The sequence below is a fragment of the Rissa tridactyla genome, chromosome 1, assembly GCF_028500815.1.
Source record: "Rissa tridactyla isolate bRisTri1 chromosome 1, bRisTri1.patW.cur.20221130, whole genome shotgun sequence".
Classification (NCBI taxonomy): Eukaryota; Metazoa; Chordata; class Aves; order Charadriiformes; family Laridae; genus Rissa; species Rissa tridactyla.
The window spans coordinates 98,752,003-98,764,720 of NC_071466.1; the positions used below are offsets into that span (position 1 = coordinate 98,752,003).

Genomic DNA, 12,718 nt, shown 5'->3' on the forward strand with positions numbered 1-12,718 from the left:
GACCCCTTCTACAGCTGAAGAGAGGCCTTGTGCCCTAATAGGATTTGGGTTTGCAGGGCTTGAGTACTATTCCCAGCTTTGCCTTTGGGCCAGTGCAGGACTTCAAGGGCACCAGGGACTTCTGTTGCCACTGTCAGGTACATGAGTGACATCAAGGCTGTGCTCTTTCAGAGGCTTCAAATCCCTGCGTAGGAGCCAGCAGAGATTGACGTTGCCAGGGTGTGTTGGACTTGGCTGGCAGCTGTGTGCACAGCTTGTAAGGGACAGTGAGGACAGCAGTAAGGACAGAACCATGACACTGTCCTGCCTATGAACTGCTCCTAGAGTTGCTCTGTCTTGGCGTTCTGAAGTTTTTGTGGCTTGTCCATGAGAAGATTTTGGTGTGCAGTTCATAGGACTGGGGAGGTTAGTCATCCCGGCACACTGTGCTGCTATGCGAAACCCTGCTAAAATGCAACTGGTAAATGCTAACAGCAGCTGAAGTGAGGGAGGTTGCATCTGATTTTTTAAGGAATTAATTTGATGTTGAAGTTCTAGAAAGGCTTTGATTTGGGCTAGGAAACTGGAAGCTACTTGTATTCCTCATAGTTCCCTTAACTATTTTACAGAAAATGTAGGTATTCATGCTTTTCACCAGATAGCTTTCTGCTTTGCAATGCCATAGGCTCTCTCTTTTGAGATCTCAGAAAATTAAGGAATCCTTGTAAGACTGTTGGAAAACACCAGTTTTGTAGGGTTTTTTTAATATAGTTTGAGAAAAATTGTATTCTCAGACAACTCTGAATACATGGTCCTTTGTTCTGCTGTGCTTAGAAATTTAACATATGTTAGTCCAGATTTTCCTTTTACTTTATGTTTGGCTAACATACACGTAAGCTGTTGTTCTAGCAAAAAAACACCTCAAAACACCCTCAAAAACCCTGAGTTCCCAAATGTGCCCTTACAAATGTTGTGATAAAACAAAGCAGCTAATTGTTTGATGCAGTCTGCTGTTTGAAGAAGGCTCCTAGGTCACATAAGAGGATGAAGTGGGGCACAGTTATAATTAATTTGCATCTTCTAATGGAAATAAGACATGGAAAGGCTACTCTGCATTTTGAAAGTGTTAATTGTGTATGGCTGGGTTGTAGAAGGAAGGACAGGCATGGCTAATTCCTTCACTTTTTGTTAATAAAGTTCTCCAGTTACAGCAAAGGAGGAAGATTCTCAGACAAACCACGTCTGCTGGTTCAGATTTCTGACTTTGGAGGAATTAGTACTGTGAAGGGAGAGGGCTGACTAGCTTGTATACCAGATGAAAGGTCAGATCCAAGACCTGATCTTGTTCCCATCATTTTGTCTGAGATCTCTGTAGTTTTCTCTACATTCAGTCTATTTCTTAATGTTTCAACTTGCAAAACTCAGTAGCTTCCTCCCACTCTTGCTCCTCTCTGGTTTCCGTGGCCAGCGTCTTAGCTTCTGCTAGCCGTGATTCAGCTTATCAACACCTGGAGCTGCTACAGCATAAGGTCTTAACAGTTTTTTCCATGCAAGAGAGTAGAGCACTACACTCTGCTGGCAGGGTATCCTGTATATGCTGTCTTCCTGCAGGAAGCTTCTTCAAAGAGTGTTTTGATTAAGGCTTATGAGATGATTCAGCTTTCCACAGTTCTGTAAGCTTTTATCAGCATTCCCACTCCAAGAGAGGCCCCAGAAATCATCCTGACTTTTTTTTTTTATTTTCAGAGAATCATCCTGTTTGCTTTTCCATCATCAGTCTACAAGTGTCTGTGACCTCAGCCTATACATCAAGGCCATTTTTCTCCCACTAGCTTGTACGCAGCTGATGAATCCCTCAAATTCCTTCTCTGAATTCTTAGTCTCTGCCCAGTCTTCTTGTCCCCTGAAGAAGAATGTCCTTCCCATTAAGTGAAGAGAGCAAATAATTAGCTTGATTTTCTCTATTCTGCTTTGTTGTATCTGAAGCAAAGAGGCATTTGATTCAGGTTGTCTAGCAGGCTTTTTGAAGAGAGAGAAATATGCCTTGACATTGAATACAGGGACTGGAAGAGAAAGGAGAAAAATCTAATAAAGATTTCTAGTGGAGTAAGAATGTTAACTGCAAACTGGGTTTGTCTGTCCTGCTGTCTTTGGAAAATTTGGATGAGCCTGTATGACTTCACACTCCCTAACAAGAATTCGTAATAGCTCATTCTGCTGGAGGCTATACTGTTAATAGGAGAAAAACAAATGTTTGACACACTTTTTGAAGGTAATGCAGATCTCTGTAGTTTCAGAACTTCGTGATGTGAGCTATTCTTTTCTTTTTTTTTTCCTGCCTTTTAAAACACTGTCTAAAAGATGGGCACCCTTTAATAAGCAACATTGATCGTTGAAGAAGATACCCTGATAGCTTACCTAGCTGTTTTATTGTGTTGTTTCAGCTATGCCTACCTGTACCTTCCCAGCTTGGTGCCAGCAATAAAATACATGAATGATGACTCAGATTTCTGGCTGTGGAGCAGCTTGTGGGATCAGTAGAGTTCTCTTCTTGTGGAGCACCATTTGTTTGCAGAGCAGCTGTTCCCATCTTGGAGAAAATAGGCAGCTTGAGTTTTCTCCATCAGCTGTTCTCCCTGTGTTAATGTCTTGGCTAAGGGTTTCGCGTAACTTTCAGATTTAAAGAAGCCCTGTCCTCACAGTAAAAAAAATAAGTTATATAATTTTGCATAGAAATCCACCTGAGATTTGTCAATATTTTTTCTCGTGCTTTACATCTGTAGATGCAATAAGGCTTTCATTCTGTAATTCCCAAAGAAATAGACAGTGACTTTTCTCTGCTGAGGATCTTTTGAAGAACAAGAAGAGGCAGTCAGCTCAGGTATTGATAATAAAGACTAGATTTATGTTTTTCATTTTTGATCATACAGAACATCTACCAGCAAATGGGTGCTGGACAAAATGGATCTAGGCTTTTCTCTGTTTTGTTTTTTTTTTTTTTTGCTTTGTGTTTTTGTGGTGTTTTTTTTTTTACTATCCTGTATCTTTATTTTGGTTTCCTCCACTTTTCTTTTCTTTGAATGCAATTAAAAAGGTTGCTTTCCTTGGATGCATGAGAAAAGTGTGGAATTCAGAGAGACTATGTTAGTGACATTTCTCGTCTATAGCTGGGAAATTGCTCCAGGTACTTCATTAAACAAAAGACAACAAGAGAAGTATGACTAACTTTAGATCTTGCCCTTCAGTTTCCTCCACCACAGTTCCACACGGAAATCTAACCTTGTTTATCCAAATTCTTTGCAAATGACGGTCTCTATTGTAAATGCCTGTATGAAGCACATTCTCATTTTGCTAATGCTGCCTGCAACCTTCAATATTTGCTTTTCATGACTAACCCTGAAGGTTTCTAATGCCTTGCTTTTCTGTTTAAATTGGTTATGGCTGTGAGAGTTTTTGAAAATTCCGGTTATTTGCATGGCAGCATTTAAAAGACATCTGGAACCCCCCCTGTTTGTAAACTGATGCCTGTATTAAAACAAATTTTGGTTTGTAAATCAAAACCTCAGTGCCCAGTCTTTCAGGGGCTCACCAATTTCACGCTCTTCAGACGGTGAAACTAATCTTCAAAAGAGTATTGCCCTTCTTGCCCTTTAAGACCATACCCATGTTCCTGAATGCAAAGATGTCAGCTCTGACGCAGAAAGTCCCTGAACCGCAGTTAGCTGAGAGGCTGGAAGAGTGGCCAGGGGAAGTACACTGAACGCTTGCCCTTTTCTGTACTCTTATCTAAGCAGCTGCTGCAAACGTCACTTGCCCAGATGGAGGGCCTGCTGGGCTCTCCTTGCCGTCTGAGCAGGAGTTTCTTGACTGGGTCCTTGCCCTGCCTAACAGCAGGCTCAGGCAAACTGATGTTCTCCTGAAGAGCACAGTGTTTCTCCTTTTGTAAATTTATGTAAGAAACCTTACTTCTGGTAAATGCACCTGTCGCTGTAAAGTGTTGGTTTGTTCTTACGTTGTTACTCTCCTTCGGTAGCTGTTGTGGGAATCCTCAGAAACCCAAGCTGGGATTGATGGGAGCTGGAGAATGTATCTTAACAGCTCACCCACAAATCTGCCAGCTGTGGAGCGATGTCTGTGCAAGCTCCTTTTCACTCGCAGCCCCTAAGTAGCAGTCAGGCAAATTGGGACCAAGTTGCGGCTTCAGTCTGGACCCCTGGGAGTCTCTCTCAAGGATTTCCCTGATAAAAGCGTGACAAGCACGTGTCTATGGGAGAGTGGGGAATTCTGGTCAGCTGAACTCTGTGTCTGACACTGAGAGCAGTCACCTGGCCAGGGAGGAGACTGAAGCAAACCGAGCTGTTATACAGGACCTGGGGCAAATAATGTTGCAGAGAGAAAGTGCATTTGCATCCGTACGAATTGCAGCAGCAAAGCTCAGTCTTTTTTCTGCCATGGTGTTCTCCCTGCTCCTTCCCCACATGGTGTCTTTATTGCAACACTTCTTGTCTCCTCAGACCTATCAGCATTATGAAAATGTCCGGAAAACTCTCTGCTGCTGCAGATACTGGCTCAGCTCCGCCAGCATTGGCAATGCAAAGAGGTCTTACACGGGGCAGGCTGTGTCCCCGGCTCTCTCCGTTAGACGTGCTGTGAACGTAGGTAGTCTGACAGGTTCATAAAAAGGAAAGGGGGAGTGGCAGGTCGCCCCTTCATGCTAGAATCAGACAGTAATTGAATTGAATGACATTTACAACAGTGGTGGGAAGCTTTTGAAATACTGCTTTTGTACGCAGACATAGCTGTAAACAGCTTGGTGTTAATAAATCTTGAATTCAGGTGGCCAGGGAATGGTATGGGCACGTGTAAATTGAGTTCACGCAACTCAGAGCCAATTGTAGATAAGCTGTTTAGCATTGATGTAATGCAATTACTTAAACCCTGCTGTAGGGAACAGTTCATCTGAGAGCATGGTGCTAATGACAGATGTGACTAAAATCTGTCCACGTTATCAGTTGCTTTTGTCAGTGACTGAAAGCCAGTGACATCAAACAGTATGCTGGCAGCTAGCAGAACGTCAGCAAACTCCAGCAGTTTCAATACCTTGTTAAAATTGCATCAGTGTTTTATGATGGTGGTAGGCTTACGCTGCGCTTGTGGTCCCCGACTGAGGCGAGCAGCTTGACTTCTTCCCCTGTTCCCCAGAAATGATGATTGCAGCTCTGAAGTTTTAGTTGAAGAGATGTGTGTGCTAGTTGTTGGGAGGATACGATGCAGTGATTTGATTACAGCTAAAGGATTTTTTTGATCTTATACAAACAAAATGTTACTCAGCTAGCGTAGAAATGACTAAAACTGGAAGCTATTGAAGTAAACATAATGCCGAATAATGAAGATGCCTTACATTTCTTCTGAATATTCTTTAGACGGCGTTTTTAGAAAAAATCCCTAATGATATTGGAGAGACAAGAGAAAGACTTCTAGGGTATTTTTTTAAATCCTCTTAGAAAACATGATTATCCGCAATAATAATCCGTATTCTCAAAACCGCATGTAATCCTAAGGGAGTATATTTTAAGGCACATGTATTTATTTAACTCGAGGAGTCTCAAAATTCATGCAGAACAATGGCAATCAGAGGTTAAATGCGTATTAAGTCGTCTTCTGGTGCAGGATCATTTCCTTCCTTTGCTGTATGCCCGAGTGCCTAATCTGTTCTTCATTTGAGTGACTCAAGCCGTTGAGCTTCCCTGGCTGCTGCTGAAGATTCTTCCTAGAACCTCTTTGCTCTTACTGGAAAATGTTCTTGCTCATCAAGCTGGAAATCATTTCCTGATCTACAGATCATAATTTTGTTAGCTCCCCTGCTAACGCTTCTTCCCTGATCAATTCTTTACTTGCTACAGCCTTTAAACACTTGCAGATAATAGTAACATAGATGCCTGCAACAGTATTAATAACAAAGCAATTTTCATCTAGGGATTTAAAACTTCTTACATATATGAAGCTTCTCAGCAGTACTGCAAGCCATTAAAAGTATTAATGGCTTTATTTCATGGAGGAATAAAGTCATACGGAGGAAGGTTGTAATGAATTACATAGATTTCTCTCCCAAAAGCTTTCTTTGTACGTATTTGGGCTATGGCTTGTTGCTGCTATTTCTGCTAAATAAACGTAGAATAATTCTAAGTACAGAGAAAGGGGGCGGGTGATAATGTGCAGAGTTTGCACATTGTATGTAGCCAAAAAAAAGGAATTAAAAAAAAACCTCTGGCAAGCATGAAGAAAAAATGGAAGGAACGGGAGGACGAATTCAAGACTTTTAGTCATATTTTGATTAGGTCAGAAGAAATCTGAAAACCAAAACTTGCACCCAAGTTTTTTCAAAAGGATTCACTGACGTGCTGCTGCCCAAGAAATAAAGACTTGCTGCCTGTGAGGCTGAGTTGCAGCGTTTCTCCGTGAGTTACATCTGCTCATCACTCAGAGAATTGCACCTGCAGGCACTGCTGGAGATGATGATCAAAAAAGAGTCCTAAGAGCCTCCAGCCCAGGTGGCAGCAATAGGAGAGGCTGTCCATACGGGTATGGCCACTTCTCTGGGGTGTGCAGCACTAAGCACTGGGTTTTTTTAAAATGCCGATTTGAATGTCTAAAGTTGTCCAGTATGCCCAATAGCTAAGATTCTCCTTACACAGAAAATCAGGAAATGCATGTTATTGTTTGGGTTTGGACAATTCCTGTGTCTTCAGATTATACCCCACTCTGCTAGTTTCCCAGGAGAAAGTAGAATTCCTTTCTTAAGAGGTTTACACTTTAAATAGGGAAGAAGGTATGGTAGAAAAGACTTACTGATCTCATTTATGATGGAAAATGGAGGAAGAGAGAGTTAGTGCCTGGTTTGTGGCTATAGATCAGATATCACAGTCTTTAGTATTGTACTTCAGACGTGCTAATGGGAATTACTTAAAAAATTCCCATCTCAACGGTCACTTTCATGCTTAAAGTCATAGTCGCCTTCACTGTTGATCACATTCTGTTTTCTCCGCTGGGTGCTTTCGACATTTCCCCTTATGCTTTAATGAATAATTTTCCTTAGTCCTTTTTCAGGTCACCAGTGTTAGGTATTAAATAAGCCAGGAAAGGAAAGAACTTGCTCCAGCCCACCAAACACTTCCTTCAAACTCAGTGCAGTGTGGTTTATCGCTGCGCTGCATTTATGCTCCTTCAGTAAGATTTTGGTCTCTGGTGATTTTGTGCGCAAAGTGATCTGAATTAATTTTTCTCAACATTTCTGCACAACGCTTTACCAAAAGCTTGCTGAAGACTAGGTATGCTAATGACAAACACATAAAAAATGCATGGTGCATGGAACAAATAACTATTTCAGCCATAAAAATATATTATACATTTTCATTTGGAATAGCAGAATAGAGAAGTGCGAAAATGGGACTTTCTAACAGATGCTTTTGATAAAGCTATAAAGAACTAAATGCAAATGGACTGTTGTGAGTGATTAAAATGTAATGCTCCTAATGTTTCAGTAATTAAAAATGCATCCTGTGTTCTTAACAGTAGAGTTATTATATGTCTTCCTAGCTTAAGTCAGTGAAAGGCCTTTGCTACGTTTCTCTGACGCATTCCTAAGCAGCAGTGCTTAGCTTCAGTACCCATTTCAATTTTGTGTAAACTGAATTAAACACTTGGAAGCTTGATACACGGTTACCAGAAAGTTTTATTAAGATTAATATTTTAGCGAGCTTTGAAGAAATCTGAAGGCTTGTATGAAAAGAAATTAAAGAAAAGCCTAGTGATTTACTGCAGATTTGATTAGTTGGTCTGTTTGTTTTTTAAGCCTGAACAGTCATGGGATATAGCTTGTCCTGCTCTTAAATTGGTTTGCATCCAACAGTACGTCTTGGCTACCGGTTGGATAAAGTCAAATTGATGAATTCCCTGTTTTATAGCATTTTCAACATTTCAAAAACAAGAGAAGGGTTCCTTGTTGTCTCTCCCTCCCAAACACTGCTGAGCACAAGCTGCTGAGGAGGGCAAAGGTGTTGTTTTCAGGTTCCTTCTAGAGCCAGGCAGCCAGCACCAACTGGCAGCTGTGAATTACGAAACTTCAGTTATTCCCTGTCTGCCTGGCGGGTCGTGAGGAATGGCACTGTAGAGCTGTAATGCTACCTTTTTGGACTCGCTTCTAATAAGCACTGCATTTTTTCCTCCCCCGCTTTTAGACCCGGATACAGAAGTTTGTCTTCATGCTCTGCGGCTCCTCCAGTCTGTGATTCTGGAGCCAGAAGTATTAGCCAAGGCAGCCTCTGAGATGCGCGATACTTTGCCATTTCAGCGTATCATTGCACTGTCAAAGAGCCGCAATGCAGATCTGCAAGCACTTGCGAAAGAACTACTTGAAGATCTTAAAATACTTGAGTATGAAGCATAGAAGAGCTCTTTGACACCAACTGCTTATGTCTTTCCTACATTTTTATGCTGCAAGAGTTGTTAGAGATGGGCTTGACTGAAAAAACCTCTGCCTAAGTTCCTCTGACAAAATCCTTCCTGGAGATTAGGTAACCCAACTGAAATAATACTCGGGAAAACGTGTTGGGTTTTAGCTGCCCAAATACAATCTTACATCATCTGGTAGAGATGAGGCAGACTCAATTACTTTGAGTAGGATTTTGTTGATAATGGGTTTCAAAATGATCCAGGTTATGTTGTCTATTTACCGTATATAGGGAGTAAAGCAGTCATCTCATTCATTGATAATACATAGTTTATTGCAGCGGTAAATAATTTTGTTGGTCCATCCTTAATAATTATTGTACTGTGAGGAAAATTTTGTTGCTTTTCATAACTCTTCTGTGTCAGAATGCACCCCAAGTTCCAGTTTTATTGCTGTTACTTCTCACCTCTCATTTTCTATTCTAATAAAAGAAAACTTAAATTCTGTATCGTGTAATGGATTCTGCTTTCAAAATTCGCATTCAGATTCACTCGAGCTGCAAGTTGGCTCGGTCTGTGGCTGACAAGTGTACTAGAAACCGAGCTATTGTTTTTTGAAAAGCCCTGGAAAAAGGAAATTAATTACTGTTGACTGTGGTACCTAGTTGTGCGCTGAAGAGGCTAAAATGAACTGCTTCTCTGTTGTGAGCATCATTGCATTCTCGCACAACTGTGGTGTTTGTTAGAGTTTCTGTGTACAGCTTGCTTACCTCAGTGGTCAATACAAACCTTTGTGTGCTTTGTATTGGTATAATTTACACATTTTTCAGAAAAAAAAAATAGCATCCGTTTCTGTGATGACAGAAGCACAGGCAGTTAGGTGATGCTATTCAAGGGAATAGCAAATGAGAAATGCAATGCTGTCGTAGCAACTTTTTCCATACTAAAGTTATGGTCCCTCAGCTGCGAACCCAATGTATTAACAAAATACAATGTGGACTTCTAAACCAAATGTACAGAAAACAACAAGTAAACTTCATAGGATTTAAATATTGTGACTGGCACACAGTTTCAGAGGAAGACCGTTGTAAAATACATAAGTTAAGGTACAGGTCATCTCCCATTAGGCTGTCTGCAGAATGATGAATGTCCAGAGTTAAAAATGTAATAAATCAGCTTAAAATGACTTGAAATAATTGGCTCAAATGCTACAAAGGGTAGCAGTCCGATTTGGGACTGTCTAAAATGAAGATTAAGATGCAGATCTCACATACATGAAAGGGTTGCACAGGGTTGTGCTGTGTCAGGTTCAATGCTACATTGAACTTAGCAAGTGCAGATTTTTGGAAGGCTTTAAATCTTCTTTAAAGCATGCTTTCTTTGGATTTGTTTTCTTATCTTACTATCCTAGTTAAACCTCCTGGAGTTTAATCCTAAAGGGATCAAAATGATAATTGGCAATTTCCTGGAATTTCAACTCAGGAAAGTGTTCGATTTTAAGAAGCTCTAAAGGGCATCCACTTTCCGTTTAATCGGTAGCTGCTCATGAAGGTCTTTCATCAAACTTCTGGAAGACAGTAAATAACAGAAAAAGAAAAAAAGTAATTCTGTGAGCAGAGGAGGCTTCTGTGAAGCCTCATATCCTGTGGATTTGAGATACTTCTTGAAAATTTCCATGTCCCTTCCCCTTGAAACCAAGTCCACCCAAGGGACAGCATGGAGCGCACAAGCTGAAGATGACATGGGTGCTCGTGGCCAGGTTAGCAAGCTGTGGAGATGGGCTGGTTAGCTGCTGCCAAGCAGCGTGTACGCCACTTTGAAGGTTTTAATTAGGTCTTTTCTGCTGTTACCCTACCTGGTCATGGAGCTTGAGGGAGCTTAATTATCTTTTGAGAAGTCTTCTGCCTCTGTCAAGTTTGCTGGGAGCTGACTGGCAGATTTGACGTTATGAGAGGGCCTGGCAATGCAGTTGCACCTCATTTCTGTGTGAAATCAGGAAACAAAACACTCAGGGCTGTTCATTTTAATTGTGTGTCCACCGGCATGGTCAGCACTTAAAAGCCATGCTAAAATAGGTGATTGGAGACACTACAGTTTTTCCCCAGCAAGCTGCTCAGATCTGATGGTAAGTCTTTGACTGTCTCCCAGATGACTTTATTTTCAGGTGTAGCTCACCAAGACTCTTTCTTCAAAATCAAACCATCAATGATCCACCGACCTTGAGAAGGTCTTTTTTCTGTACTAAGTGTTTAATTATGCAAAATTAATACGCAAAAGTCACCGCATCTGTAAAACACAGTCTACCTTCAAAAATACCAGAGCAAATTTCCCTGAATTTACTTCCTCTAGGTATTTGCAATTGATTCTTTATTTGGGTTTATGGAAAAGCAAAATAAAAAATTTGAGGGGAACTTGTTATCACAGGGAAGCAAATTCATAATACTTTTTGGTTTGGGAAAAAAAAAAAGGTCACTGGAGTCGAATTGTGCTGAAGTAAGGCAAGCGGATAGAAGCCAGGGATAAGCCTGACCCCTTAACATTTCAGAGTGTTTGAAATTTCATTAAGATTTCTCAAATATTTTAGGAAAACAGTTGGACATTACTAGTTGCAGATTGCGTTATGAGCTGTTACATCTTTTTGCTGTTTTTCAGGTTCCTTTATTCCCCAGTCCCCCATTCGATGGAGCCGGGGACCAGCCCCCTCCTCCTGCTCCTCTCCAGCTCTAGGGCTGTGTTGCAGTTAATGGAACCTTTTTGCTGGGGGAGTGAAGCCTGCAGCTCTCCATGCAGGCGTCTGCTATACCCCAGGCGTACTGTTGGACGTGTCATGGTGGGATTCTCCCAGACCTTGGCGTCTATCATAAACTACTGATCTGGACTTTCCAGGCAGTGTCACCAATGCCTTCCTCATTGTTCCTTTCTGCATGCTAAAATTGGTGGGAGTCTCATGCCATTGGGTGTAGAGGACGCTCCAGTGACTTGCTGGGACAAGGTGCCAACTGTTTAGTTTAGATGGCTAAAATTAGGTGAGATGGATCCTACTCTTTGCTGTCTATTTGGCAATAATAGATACAGAGCAAGTTGTCAGGTTACCCTACTGTTTGCAGATAGATAGTGTTTTAAAATCTCGTTTGTTGATAAGCTTGAGAAATCCCTGTTTGGAGGAGAAGAGCGATCAAAGTCTTAATTTCTCTTCATGTGGCTAGTGCCAGATGTTAGGCTTTTAAGGAACCGCGGATCTCCTTTGAGTTTCCCTCTCCTTTGAAACACATCTTTTTGGACAATTTATGAATAAAGAAAGTCTCTAAATAACAGGTGGTGCTCAAAAAACTTACAGCGTGTCAAAACTATTTACAAAGTTGAACAATGGGTTTATACAAAGAACACAGTATGACACTATAAGGTGCTGCTGCGGTTACAGAAGGGTTAACATATGCATTATTAATCTCTGGTTTTACTTTGCTGTGAAGTTTTGCTTCAGTCTGAAACTGTGGGCCATTAGGAAGTTTTACTGTTCTAAAACCAAGAGTTCAGCGTATGCTTTGGAAAACACCTGCTTTAGAATGTTGCTTTTTCTGGATCCTGTTGAAAAGTTTGGGATTCTTCTGTGTAGTAATTGATTAATTGCATTACTAGCTTGCCGGAGAAAAGGTGGTTCACACAGTCAAAGCACTAGTTTCACCAGCCATGTTCAAAGTCTGGAGTTACTGCATCGTTGCGGTTTGCTCTGTTGCACAATTTCAGAGTTTCAGCGAAGAAGAAAATGCGAGTTTGGTGTTGCTTTGAGATTATATCAGAGTTACTCCAGATTTATACCCATATAACTGAAAGCAAAATTTGGCTCTTATGCTAAGCCGTCTCAAAAGATGAAAAATCCATCTTAAAAATCCTTAGAAGAAAGCACCTGTTTACTTCACAGTATCAGCTGCATAATTAAAATTGAACTTTACTCCTTTCAGTTTTATATACTGCGTACAGAGCAGCTGAAACGACGTCAGTTTGCTGATACTCCTGGGAAATGCTGGCTTTTCATATTTGATGCTGATAATCAATTAGATGCAAAGGAAAAATAAATGAGGATCCCCTAAGGGTATTTCCTGTAACTTAAGAAGTTTAGTTATGTAACGTACTGGCCCACCAGTTCTTCATGTGGTATCTTAGGTTGATTGGCCTGGACTGTGAGCTGGCTGTAAAGAAACGGGGAAACCTCGGCAGAAGAAAGGAAGGCGCAGCCTGAGGGCAGACCTTCCCCGGAGGCTCTGTGCCCCGTGCCGAGTGGCAGGCACGGCAG

General features: G+C 41.2%; 1 protein-coding gene across 5 annotated transcripts in view; it reads left to right on the forward strand.

The window, feature by feature from the left end:
* HSF2BP (heat shock transcription factor 2 binding protein) overlaps positions 1-12,718 on the forward strand; it is a 94,008-nt gene that overhangs the window by 26,262 nt on the left and 55,028 nt on the right. The window contains exon 8 of one of the 5 annotated variants that reach the window (XM_054212474.1): positions 8,217-8,934. The exons of 3 other annotated variants lie outside the window; for them this stretch is intronic. In XM_054212474.1, coding sequence (XP_054068449.1) covers positions 8,217-8,425 — 209 coding nt within the window. In that variant the 3' untranslated portion in view covers positions 8,426-8,934. Of the gene's footprint in view, positions 1-1,725; positions 2,234-8,216; positions 8,935-12,718 lie in introns of those variants that run through there. One more of the 5 variants, XM_054212485.1, reaches the window with a different exon arrangement.